Consider the following 13888-nt stretch of genomic DNA (forward strand, 5'->3'; position numbering starts at 1 on the left):
AATTTCCCAAATTTCAAAATTCTGCCACGCAAGGTACAACAATACCTGGGAGCCATAATAGACACATCAAAAGGAGTAGCCACTCCAAGTCCACAAAGAATTCAAAATTTCAACACCATCATACAACGCATGTATCCAACACAAAAGATACAAGCAAAGATGGTATTACAACTCCTAGGCATGATGTCATCATGCATAGCCATTGTCCCAAACGCAAGACTGCACATGAGGCCCTTACAACAATGCCTAGCATCACAGTGGTCTCAAGCACAGGGTCACCTTCTAGATCTGGTGTTAATAGACCGCCAAACTTACCTCTCGCTTCTGTGGTGGAACAACATAAATTTAAACAAGGGGCGGCCTTTCCAAGACCCAGTGCCACAATACGTAATAACAACAGATGCTTCCATGACAGGGTGGGGAGCACACCTCGATCAACACAGCATACAAGGACAATGGAACGTACATCAAACAAAACTGCATATCAATCACCTAGAACTTCTAGCAGTTTTTCAAGCACTAAAAGCTTTCCAACCAATAATAGTTCACAAATACATTCTCGTCAAAACAGACAACATGACAACAATGTATTATCTAAACAAGCAGGGGGGGACGCACTCCACGCAGTTAAGCCTGCTAGCACAAAAAATTTGGCATTGGGCAATTCACAACCAAATTCGCCTAATTGCACAGTTTATACCAGGGATACAAAATCAACTCGCAGACAATCTCTCTCGAGATCACCAACAGGTCCACGAATGGGAAATTCACCCCCAAATTCTGAACACTTATTTCAAACTCTGGGGAACACCTCAGATAGACTTGTTTGCGACAAGGGAGAACGCAAAATGCCAAAACTTCGCATCCAGATACCCACACAAACAATCCCAAGGCAATGCCCTATGGATGAACTGGTCAGGGATATTTGCTTACGCTTTTCCTCCTCTCCCTCTCCTTCCTTACCTGGTAAACAAACTCAGTCAAAGCAAACTCAAACTCATATTGATAGCACCAACTTGGGCAAGGCAACCCTGGTACACAACGCTGCTAGACCTATCAGTGGTACCCTGCATCAAATTGCCCAACAGGCCAGATCTGTTGACACAGCACAACCAAAAGATCAGACACCCAGATCCAGCATCGCTGAATCTAGCAATCTGGCTCCTGAAATCCTAGAATTCGGGCACTTACAACTTACCCAAGAATGTATGGAAGTCATAAAACAAGCCAGAAGGCCATCCACCAGGCACTGCTATGCAAGTAAATGGAAGAGGTTTGTTTGCTACTGCCATATTAATCAAATACAACCATTACACACAACTCCAGAACAGGTAGTGGGTTACTTGCTTCACTTACAAAAATCTAACCTAGCTTTCTCTTCCATTAAGATTCACCTTGCAGCAATATCTGCATACCTGCAAACTACCTATTCAACTTCCCTATATAGGATACCAGTCATTAAAGCATTCATGGAGGGCCTTAGGAGAATTATACCACCAAGAACACCACCTGTTCCTTCATGGAACCTAAATGTTGTCCTAACTAGACTTATGGGTCCACCTTTTGAACCCATGCACTCCTGCGACATACAGTTCCTAACCTGGAAGGTGGCATTTCTCATCGCCATTACTTCCCTAAGAAGAGTAAGCGAGATTCAGGCGTTTACTATACAGGAACCTTTTATACAACTACACAAAAATAAAGTCGTCCTAAGAACCAATCCTAAATTTTTGCCAAAGGTTATTTCACCGTTCCATCTAAATCAAACAGTGGAACTTCCAGTGTTCTTTCCACAGCCAGATACCGTAGCTGAAAGGGCACTACATACATTAGATGTCAAAAGAGCATTAATGTATTACATTGACAGAACAAAAAACATCAGAAAGACTAAACAACTCTTTATTGCATTTCAAAAACCTCACGCAGGAAACCCAATTTCAAAACAAGGTATAGCCAGATGGATAGTTAAATGCATTCAAATCTGCTACCTTAAAGCTAAACGACAGCTGCCCATTACACCAAGGGCACACTCAACCAGAAAGAAAGGTGCTACCATGGCCTTTCTAGGAAACATCCCAATGCAAGAAATATGTAAGGCAGCCACATGGTCTACGCCTCACACATTCACCAAGCACTACTGTGTAGACGTGTTATCCGCACAACAAGCCACAGTAGGTCAAGCCGTATTAAGGACATTATTTCAGACTACTTCCACTCCTACAGGCTGATCCACCGCTTTTGGGGAAATAACTGCTTACTAGTCTATGCAGAACATGCGTATCTACAGCGACAGATGCCATCGAACTGAAAATGTCACTTACCCAGTGTACATCTGTTCGTGGCATCAGTCGCAGTAGATTCGCATGTGCCCACCCGCCTCCCCGGGAGCCTGTAGCAGTTTAGAAGTTACCTTCAATTATTTATATATGTATCATCTCAACCTTAAATAGGTGCATACTTAGTCACTCCATTGCATGGGCACTATTACTACAATTCAACTCCTACCTCACCCTCTGCGGGGAAAAACAATCGAGGATAGAGTCGACGCCCATGCGCAATGGAGACAAAAGGAGGAGTCACTCGGTCCCGTGACTCGAAAGACTTCTTCGAAGAAAAACAACTTGTAACACTCCGGCCCAACACCAGATGGCGAGCTATTGCAGAACATGCGAATCTACTGCGACTGATGCCACGAACAGATGTACACTGGGTAAGTGACATTTTCTTTATATACCTTCACCTAAGTGGACTCAGACCATCCGGATGGGGAAAAAAGGGCCTAGTTAACAGTAATTGATTTCCTATACTGAGACGAAAGAAAGTGCAAGTGCGAATATACCTTACTGTGGCTGATTGACCATTCTGATAGCCACCCTTCTACGTTGTTCCCCTGGTAAGGTGCTAAACTCTTTTTTTATAACACCTCGGCAACACCTTCAATACAAAAGTGCTACATGCTTATAGGTACCTTCTGCCGTACTAAAAAATAGGCGAAGAGCATATTAAGAATGGTGACATACCTAGGCCATCCAGGAGTAAAGGGCCTGCCATATGACATGTAAACTTATTCATGCATGTGCAAAACAGTTCAGTCATAAATAAAGTGACAGAGTGCATTATAAAACATCTGGAGGCGCCCCCACCACACCAAAGACCAACGAAGTGCAGCTACAGTAATATACTGTACTCAATTTGCCCTTCCCCCACCACAGGAAAAGCAATACTGAAACGTTCCTGAAGTTTCAAATACATCATTAGATAGCACATTAGACCAAGTGATGGACATATTTCCCTGCCCTATATAGATCACATATGGACCCTGAATGGGCCAGTCCTTAAATGCCACTTGGTTGCATTGCTAATTTTAGAATGCTCCTTGGCTTTCCTGCCTCCACTAGCCCTTCCCGACACTCCCGTGCACCTCTAAGGGGAGATTCTTTTTTTCTGCATCCCCTCCCTCTGCACCCCTCCACATCATAACCCAGGGATCCCTGAGAACTCCTCACCCCTCCCGAAATGCATCTCTAGACACTCCACCGAAAACATAAAGTGGCCTCCGTGTCTTGACTGTCACATTGTGCAAAGTCACTCCTATAAAAGAAAGTGGAGTCTTCATAAATCATTGACCACATCTGTTATCCCTAAGAGGGAGAGGCAATTACACACAGAGCACACTTGACTATTTAACAGCCGGATTAGATAGATTCTGGATAAGGGCTTGGGCCTCCCCAGTGTCAGAGGAAAGATGAAACTGGCCTTTCACCGAAACCTTAAGGTTAGCCTGCTGTACAATCATTGCCTGAGCACCCTTAGTTTTAAATGAGTCAGTCATCTTAATAAACTCCATCCTTCTCCATGCTGTGAGTGCCGACATGTCGGAAAAGATTTTGAACTGAGACACCTCTGTGGGCCCTCATGATGGTCAAATCGCCCACTAGCTCCGGCATTGCCCTCTTCCATAGAGCGACCACCCATTCAAGTACCTGCAGACTTTCACTCCCTTACAGCATCCCAACGATTCTAAGGGTTGACCATCTATTATAGTTCTCCAAATCCTGCAACTTATTTAGGAAAGAGCGTTGCTTCTTTTCCAGCTGGATAACTTTTTGCTGCATAGACACAACCTTTTCTTCTTGCTCGGAAATTCTGGCTTCTGCCTGCTTCAGTCTACCCAGTACATGGGTCATACCCTCCTCAATCTTTGCCAAACGCTTATGAAGAGCTGCAATTTCTTGCGCTTGTGCAGTTTTTGTGTCTCTTATCTTGGCTAAAATAGTCCTTACATATGCCTGCTGCAGCTGATGACTCTTTGGGAAAGCTACATGCGCTGGTGCCATCTGGATTGCTTCATCATTGGAGTTCGTACTCTGAGGAATAATCTTGGATGCCATAGCCACTTGAAACTAAGGTCGAGAGAAAATAGCCTGTTGATCATTACTAAAGGTCAGAGCATCCATCTGTATAGTGCCTTCAGTTGCTTGGAAAACAGAGGGTATTGCTTAGGCCTAGCTGCTGAGGTTGGAACAGCTCCCCTTATGGTTGCCCCAGATCCATTGTCTGAAAAATCACGCCCACTTTCAATTTCAGACCCCTTATTGCTCCCTGTCTGACTATTGTAAGCCAGGGCCACCTTTGCCTGAAGAAGCTTTCTGAATTTAGACTCCATCATTTGTTGCGTGTTGTGGCTTGTGCGAGTGGTGGCCGATTTCAGTTGGCCTCGATTGTATTTCACTTTGAGTTGGGGTAGATTGACAAGGTGCTACGGCAGTTGAATTTGCTGTTTTCCATTGAAATGTTCTCGTACTCGGCTGATTAATTCCCCTGACTGGATCAAAGTCTTGAAAGCACAAATTCTGCCAATTCTGCCAGTCATTAGGATTCCATCCAAAGCTTAATTGCCGCCTGGGAGACTTCCTACTGGGGATGCGAGACACAAAAGCGACTGCTCTTTGGCCTGAGATCCATAGCTCCACCATGTTAAAGCCACAGGTCTGCTTATTCAGATTTATATGGTGTCAGCCATCAGAAATCCCCTCAGGTCTCTCCTTCCGTACTGCAGTCCTCTTTATCACTGAATCTAAGCACTCCATTACCGTGCCATGTAGCGCGGTGCAGTTCACTCCACCATACTCTGTCAGAGGAAAGCCACTTGCTTACCTGATAGTAATCTACCTGGAAGAGTGGTGAGTTGGGGGCTGCACAGACTTCTCGCGGAGGCCCTCACTCTCCTCAGCATTCCATGTGCTTGCGTTGCCGATAAATCTTTTAAGCAGAGAAGTGCATCTTAGTGCTACTGCTAAAGAGATTTGCATCCAGCCTTTAGTGAAAAGAAAAGGGTCACACCCAGTTGGTCTCACACTGCACTGCAGCCTCCTTTGTTGCCGCTGGCATCCCGCCAGGCAATACTCCTTGGCGTGCATCAGCATGGACCAGCTACATGTGCTTCCAGGGGAGAGGCTGGGTGAGTGCGCTTAGCGGCAGACCGTGTGGGGTGTGTCCTCCATCATCTATGGCACAAAAGATATGCGGAGAAGTGGGAATAGTCTTGTTTCTCTGGGAAATATAATTCTGCAACTAAATTGGATTTTTTTTTCTATCCTCCTAAGCATTGAAGGTAAGCAGCTATGCACATATTCTGAATAGCTTTTGCGATCACTCTGGTAGAGATAGACGTCTCAGTGATGAGGGTAGAAAAGCCCAGGGGGAGATGGCACTTTTATAAAGTAAACATTGAAGATGAAGAATGGTGTAAGGCGACAAATTGTGAGACAATAAGCTATTTTGAGGTGAATAAGAACACTACTAGAATAGATACCATCTGGGTTGCATTTAAGGCAACTATTCACAGGTGCATAACCTCCAAAGGAATCCTGCAGATACAGCAGCTATTAGCCCACAGGACAGGACCGAGTTAAACTCAGCGCTTCACCCAGCAAGTTTGGCATATTCCAGGAATAGAACCGTTCACAATAAACTGACGCTTAGACAGGTGAAAGCATGCATGCAAGACTACTACTATGAGCAAGGATATATTGCCAACGCTGCTTACCTTCAAAAGACTTATGAAGAAAGTGAATATGTAGGCAAATTCTTAGTTTCGCAGATATGAGAACACCAAGCACAGAATATGGTAACATCTTTTTGATGCGGAAACCAAAACTCATTAAGAGCCCACTCTGATTCAGGTTCTGATTCAGGTAAAAAGCTTTATGAAGTGCTATATAGCGCATAACAGCAGGTTGATATTGCTCGACTTGGGTGCTTTGTAACCCAGCTCCCTATTCCAAAGTTACAAGTTAGCCAAATCCAAAACTTGCTATCCAAAATCTCCCTCAAGGAAATAGAGGAGGTTGTGAAATCATTGGCCAATGGGAAGGCTTGTGATGAAGATGGCCTACCTGCTGAGTTCTTTCATAAATCCACACCGGTTTTTAAACCCAAAGCCTTTAAAACTTGCCAATTATATCATGGAAGTGGGTGAGGTTCCGGCATTATTTGATACTGCAATAGTGGTCGGTTTTTAAAAAAAGGATAAAAATAAAGAGAAGGTTAACTCATATAGGCCCATTAGTCTTTTAAATGTGAACTTTAAGATCATCACAAAATTTCTGGCTAATCAAATGAGTAGAATTTTATACTCTATTATCCATCCACCCAATGCAGTTTCATCCTTGGTAGGAAGCTATTTTCCAGTACAAATTTTTAAATAGACGCATCAGACTATATTTCACAAAAGAGTTCCTGCCTCGGTTTTTATTAGTTGCAGAAAAGGCCATCACCTAGTGTGTTGGGAAAGTTATTTTGCTATTCTTAGTGAGTTTGGGTTCCCCAAGAGATTTATTGAGATCATATCTCGACTTTATAAAGGGGAAAAAGCCCAAATAATTATTAATTCTCATAATATTGGAGCCTACAAGGTTTCTAGGGGCACGAGGCAAGGATGTCCCCTATTATATGTGCTATTTATAAAGCCCTTAGCAATAGCAGTGGGGACTACTATGAGCATAGAGCCACCAATAAGTGGCATGACCAGCATTAAATTACATGTCGATGATATAGTTCTATTTTCAAAACAAGATATAGCGAATCTAAAGAAGGTTTTTAAAGTATCCCAAGAGTTTTAAGAATTTGGCAGATATAAGATCAATAAGCTGAAAACTGAGATTTTATTATGTAATTGCACAATTGGCACTTTACCTCCAGAGTTTCACCTCTTAGTTAATCTAAGGCCAAAACGATGTCTAGGGGTATATGTTATAGAAAATGTAAATGACCTGTATGGGTTAAATTATTCCCCTCTGATACGCAAGATGAAGGTGCTGTTTGCAAAATGGACCAATCTACCTCTCTCAATAATGGGCCATGTTGTGTTGATTTGAATGTAAATCTTACCCTTCTGTATTATTTTTGCGTGCAGCTATTCCGTGAGCTCTACAGATGAAGTGTTTTAGAGAACTGGAGGGAATGTTCTCCGCCTTTATTTGGGCCAGTAAGATACCTAGATGGGCAATAGATTCATTACTTAGGCCAGCAAAAGCAGAGGGCCTCCCTTTGCCTGATTTAAAAGTATATATTTTGCAAATTTTGCACTTGGTTCGCAGGTTTTTTAAAACCCAGGAATGGCTGAGATAGATTTTTTTTTTTTTTTACTCAATTTGATCTTGTGCAAGTACAGGATTGTTGACTTTCTGCCCCTCACAAGATCACCTAAAAAGGTTAGTTATAAGGTTTATAAGATATAAGGAGCTACTGTGTAAGCACTACAATATGCCGGCCAATAATGGAGCCACCCACCTGGTAGACATTTATGTTGGGAATCGACCCCTATTAGATAAGAGCACCGCTTCTAGGTGAGAGTTTAATGGCTATAGTAAAGTTTTTCCCAAACTCTGATACCTGGAAGGATTGTCCCAAACTAGAACCCTCTATCGAACACTTCAAAACAATGATGCATTGGTCCTATATTAGCATAAAACAGTTTTTCAATAATCTAGATTTTAGTAGATTTTGGGCAAGCCTGGATCTGGTCGAAGATTAGATAGAAACCCCAACTCGAAGAACTATCAGCAGCTGGGTTGGTATTATTCAGTTACAGAGGAGACATGGAATAAGATAGTTGTGTTTAACTTCTCTTTAATTAAAGGAGCAAATTTACGTAGAATGCAATTCTATGCAAATTGGCTACTTTAATGAACCCTGGCTTTTTTTGCATAAAATGAATCCCCAGGTTCCAATGGGTGTTTTAGGTATTTAATTGAGGGAGTGGTAACATGACCTATATTATTTGGAGTTTTCCCAAAATAAACTATTTCTGGGCAGAGATCCAGGTGTACTGCTCTTGCAGTTCAGGGCTGGATCTGTCAATAGATGTTTACACAGCATTTCTGAGGTACTGTTCTGATGTAAATATTATACCTTTGCAGGCAAAAACTATTGTTTATATCAGCACTAGTAGCTAGATCAATAATTCTGCAAAATTGGGCATCAGAAGCGATCCTGATACATCATCAATGGTGGTCCAAAATGCTAAAAAATTAAGGAGCTAGAGTATCGATATGCGCTAAGATCAGGATCTTATAATACATTTCAGTGATTATGGGAGGTATTGGGATAAGGGGGCAACAGAAGTAGCTCATCTCATGCTTGAAGAGGCAGCATATTTATTTATAATATATAGGCAGAAATCTGAGATTTTGGGAAATGTGCATTATTTTTTTATTTCTAGGTCTGTATATGTATCCTGTGGCATTTTAGCATTGTTTTTTCCTCATGATGATTTTGGTTCCTTAAATATGCTGTTTTAATGATGTATTAACTCTTCCAATAAAAATATAACTAAGAAGGAACTGGGTGTAAGGCAATAGAAGTACTAGATACCTTGCAGAGAGAGCATAGAAAATGAAACGGGCACAGCAAGAGTTCAGTGACTAAAACAAAAAAGTAGTGGGAGTAATACTTCAGCTAACCTTAACCACTGGAGATTACTTAGGGCCATATTCATCAGTTGTTTGCTCACCATGTCACCCTAGGGACCGGCCAACTTAACATAAATCAGCTCTGTTGAGCCTGAACTCATAGACCCCACACCCTTCACACTGGACCTAAAGAAACACCAGGCCGTTTCTCCCTTGTTGGGCTTCATCAGTGAGGTGCGGCTTGAGTGTAATGAGACCAAGAGCAAGGGGTTCAGCACTTAAAAAGTGTCTCAATGAGAAAAACAAGCATTAGCAAAGTCAATAGGTCTCTCTTATTTGAGAGCCATTGATTTTGCCAATGTCTTTTAGCCATGTTGTACCGCAGCATGTGGGTGCTGTTCAGCATTGCTGAAAGTTAGTGGAGCATGGATTGGAGTGGTGTGGAGTGAGTGGCATACAGTAGAGTAATATGGTGTGGAGTAGAGTAGTACAGTTGTGGGTGTCAGTAACTGAAGTGTCACTAAAGATGGCAGATACGGTGAAAGCAACATACGTGAGAAGCCGTATGCCTGTATTAAAAGTAGGAAAACGCATTGCACATCCAGGAATAATACCAAAGTTCTTCTAAAAAATAAGAAGAAAAGTGCATTGCAAAAAAGTTGAGGGAGAAAAAAAGACCAGGAAAACACATGCTTGGGCCGTGCTCCAAAAAGGAGCTAACACAAGAAAGGGAGGGAAGCCTGTAGGAGCTAAGCAAACAAAAGATTGCAAATGAGAGTAACATTGGAAACAACTAATGCTATACTGTGGGGGTGGGTGGGTTGTAAGCCTGTAAATAGTACATCTTGCTGCATAGTGCATGTGCTGTGTGGGCAAGACCTAAAAACACATCGTTGGAATGCTTGAATTATTCACAACCATAGGTACCTTGGCCCACATTCTAGAGTATCATTGTTTCCTCAAGGTGCCACTCCCAAGAGGTGTCACCCCCAAGAGGTGTCAGCATTTTGCAAAGTAGCCTTGCTCCTGCCCTCTTATTGACAGTTGAGTCAGAATAACCAGGCAGTGTTCCTACTGAACAAGAACAGTAAGACCTTATTGGGCCTACCTAGTGATGTCCATCTTGAATCCTGTGGCACTGCAAGCACAGAACCCACGTCAGGGTATACCATTTGCTGTTTAGGACTGCTTTCCACTTTTTGCGATGTGCCACTTTAGAGAACAGTAAGCACTCGACATGTGAAAGAGGTGTTGGAAAAACTGAGTTTGGTAACTGAGCACCGGAAATAAATGCAGGAGTTTGTGATAATGGGATCCGTGAATTAGAACAGTGTTGTATTTGGGTAATTGCGCATGATGAGCACAATGCAGCAAACAAGCTGAGTGTTGCAAAGAGATCGCAGGAAGATGTTGTAAACCCAGGATCCAGACACAACAAAAGATCAGCTTGGGAGATGGTTCATGAACAACAAGCCACAGCAAAAAAGCCATATGAAAGAGATGAGCAGTGTGACCAGTTGCAAGGAAAACAGGGCACAGAAAACAAACTGCTTGAGCTGGCAGCAGGAAGCTGACTAGGGAAGAGCCGAGTACATGAAGCAGTCTGGAGGAGACCTGGACAGGAGGAGCTCATGACAGGAAAGAGGTGGAGAAAGAACTCTTCCTAGAACGTTACTTAAGGAAAGTATTGCCAATACCACAGCTGGCAGATGGAGGAAGAACTGACTATTGGCAATTGGTGTAGGCCAATCTGAGCACCGAAATCGGTAGGAGGAGGTAAGTAAATAGAGCGAGGCCTTCATCTGCAGTTAGCATTGCTCTGGCTAGTGTTATTTTCAGATCACAGGAATGGACAACTGTCTGCCGTTACCGATGATTAGATGCATTTACTGACATATTTATTGAATTTTCATGTTCTTTGTTTTTCTTAGCTCTTTGCTGGGTCACTGTAGTTTTCCCCAGAATGTGACTGAGAAAACTCAATAGTAATCACGTCTGTGCTGTTATTCCTCTTTATAAAATGAAGTGTACGTTTTGTATCTTTTACCAGTGTCACATGCACGCTTTAGTACTATCTGCGCTAAGGGTATTTGGGCATGCCAACTGTGCACTGCTGAATGCCATGCACCATCTTTGACTATGTTAGCAAGTGTTTTGTAGGCCCTTGGCTGGCAGCACAACCAGATAAAAGCAAGGGCAGCCCTTGTAGCTCTGTGATTGCTCACATCAACTCTACTGCAAGGAACTGGAATTGCAGTCCTCCACCTCAGGGTTGAATGCTTTCTAATCTCTTTATTTCTCCTCATGTCTCTTCATTCTCCATTATAAACCCCCTCCCCTTTTGCTCACTCTTGGGAGGGTTTTTTTCATCCTTGCTTTCTCCCTTTGGCATTGTCTTTTTATCTTTCTCCTTTTTCTGCCTTTCTCTATCTTCTTTTGGGTCCGAGGCTAGAGAATGGAATAATAAATCCCAGGCCCCAAAAAGGAATGCTGTTAGGTCACACCTGCAACCACCGGCTCAAATTAAGCACTGCTGCCCCCGGTGTGAAGTCCACCTAAAATGCATCAACACATAGAGATTTCTTCTGGTTTAGGGTATTTTTTTTGTAAGGGGAAGTCGGTGGAGACAGTATCAGAATCTTCGTAGTGGCATGCAGCAAATAGGCATGTGGGCGATTCTGGGACCAGGGGCTTTGCCAAGGGCTAGTAGCAAGAGAAATCGAGGCTGCCTAAAGTCAAAGATGGCGGTGAAGACTCGCATAGCTGTGTTGTAATCCTTCTTAACTGAACACCACCAGCATGCAGGACGAGAGGTCATTTTCGTTGGGGTTCTGGGGGTGCTTTTGCTAAGCGTGTAGCTAATTGACAAGTGCTCACCAGCTTTTCTTTCTATTTATTAACAGCAGAACTCTGAGAGCAGTAACCACAGACTCTATTTTGGGAAGAAGAGCCGATTAAAAGGGGAAAAACATAAACCCACGCATCAGCCCACGGAAAAAAATGAACCAAAGTGGTCGCACTTCTGCGATTTCCAGGAAATTACCCATGTTGTCATCAGTGGGGCGAAAGTGAGCATAAATCGGCAAGACAACAAGTGTCTGGTAAGATATTTGTTATGGAAATTCTTGGTTCCGATGACATCATAAGCATATGGAGAATTAAGCTTCCAGTATCCCGACCATGCGCTACTGTTTCCCGTAATGAATGCCTTTGTTTTTGCCACTGCGAGATTGTAAGTTCAAAAAATCAAGATAAAGTCTCAGCATTTCACTTGTAACCCAAACACCCCTTGAAGTCAGCATTTCATTGGTAACTACTTTGCCCGAGAAAGTTCCTTGTCCTAAAGTTGTTTCCAAATTATTTTTGTCATTTAGTCACGGTCTAAGTGTGCTGATGAAACAGTATTCTCAAAAGGATAAACAGCTAGTGCAAGTATTATACAAAATGTCCCAGGGTCGCAGTTGGCGTGTGCTCTCACTTTGGTCTACAGAAGGGGCCACAGTTGCTTGTGTGATTCATCTGTAATATAGTTTGCATTGGTGCAAATGTGGGCTGCACAGTTACAAAGAAACGTTCCTACATTTGCATTGGGGCATAGCCCTTGCAAATGAAAAAGCCCTTTCCTTTGAAGACCTGCCGTATTAGACTTGGCACAGAAGCAAAAAAGCTGTTGAGAGACGCCATATTACATATGCAGAAGCAGAGGCAAACGAGCATTTGCAATGCAATAGGTCTTGCATTTGTGAGAGTTAGAGCTATTTGCGTTGTACATGACAGTGTCTTTTACCTATGTGTTTTGGTTTGGAGTGTAGTGGGTGAACTGAGAAAAGCAGCTGCAGCACTGTCTAGGGGACAGAGAATGAGGAATTCGCACTGGGACCAGAGAAGCAGCTGGCAGCACTGCCTAGAGGACTTAGAATGAAGATTTACCAACAGACCAGAGAAACAGTTTACAGCATTGTTTAGAGGACTTGGAATGAGGAATTACCACAGAGACCAGAGAAGCAGCACTGTCTAGGGAACGTAGAATGAGGAATTACCAGTGGGATCGGAGAAGCAGCTGTAACATTGTCTACAGGACTAAGAATTAGAAATTACCACTGGGGCCAGAGAAGCAGCTGCAGCATTGTCTAGTGGACTTAGAATGAGAAATTACCAATGGGACTAGAGAAGCAGCTGTAGCATTGTCTAAAGGACTAAAAATGAGGAATTACCACTGGGACCAGAGAAGCAGCTAGCAGCACTGCCCAGAGGACTTAGAATGAAGAATTTCCGACGGGACCAGAGAAGCAACTTGCAGCATTGTCTAGAGCAGTGATACTTTAAATACGTCCCAGGGGCCGCATGCGGCCCTCTTGACCTTTGCATGCGGCACCCTAGTCAACAGCAGCACTGGGCTGCTGTTTACTCATCTCAGCACTAACATTAAAAGAAGTTAAATAAACAGGCAAGCATTTATTCAATTGTTAATTGAAGTTAAAGAATAAGTAATTAGGTTGTCCCGCACCACTTAACTATAGGAATTCTTTCATTTTTATTTTTATTGACATCTTGCAGCAGTCAATAAAATATTGGCACAGTCAGGGAGAAGGTTATTGAACTTTCCACATGTACCACAGGATATTTACTGCCGTTTGTACATGCAAATTGCAATCTGGTTACCAAGGCTGTCTGAATTCCCTCAGTTTTGTTCCTCAAATCGCAGTGATAAAAATCCATATGGCGGTTTGATAGCAGGATACGAAATTCATTAACGGACAAAACCAAGTGTACACAAGATAGCAAGGTTCGGTATTTCTTCAGAGGCTGACCAACCCACTGGAGGTTTGGCCTGCGTTTTGCAGTTATGTCAGGATGATCAGGGCCTTTATTTTTATGTTCATTTATTTGAACGAGTAGCTGGGAGAGATGTAAACTGATAATCAAAGATTGTCGGAGGTAATGCTACAGATACGGATGATAGCCAGACGGTA

At 42.8% G+C, this 13888-nt stretch overlaps 1 protein-coding gene across 2 annotated transcripts in view; it reads left to right on the plus strand.

Moving 5' to 3' along the window:
• Positions 1-13888, plus strand: part of TYK2 (tyrosine kinase 2) — a 579821-nt gene that overhangs the window by 374593 nt on the left and 191340 nt on the right. Inside the window, exon 7 of one of the 2 annotated variants that reach the window (XM_069231824.1) lies at positions 11819-12016. In XM_069231824.1, coding sequence (XP_069087925.1) covers positions 11819-12016 — 198 coding nt within the window. The remainder of the gene's footprint in view (positions 1-11818; positions 12017-13888) is intronic. The other variant, XM_069231825.1, reaches the window with a different exon arrangement.

The sequence above is a fragment of the Pleurodeles waltl genome, chromosome 4_2 (genome assembly GCF_031143425.1).
Source record: "Pleurodeles waltl isolate 20211129_DDA chromosome 4_2, aPleWal1.hap1.20221129, whole genome shotgun sequence".
NCBI classification, from domain to species: domain Eukaryota; kingdom Metazoa; phylum Chordata; class Amphibia; order Caudata; family Salamandridae; genus Pleurodeles; species Pleurodeles waltl.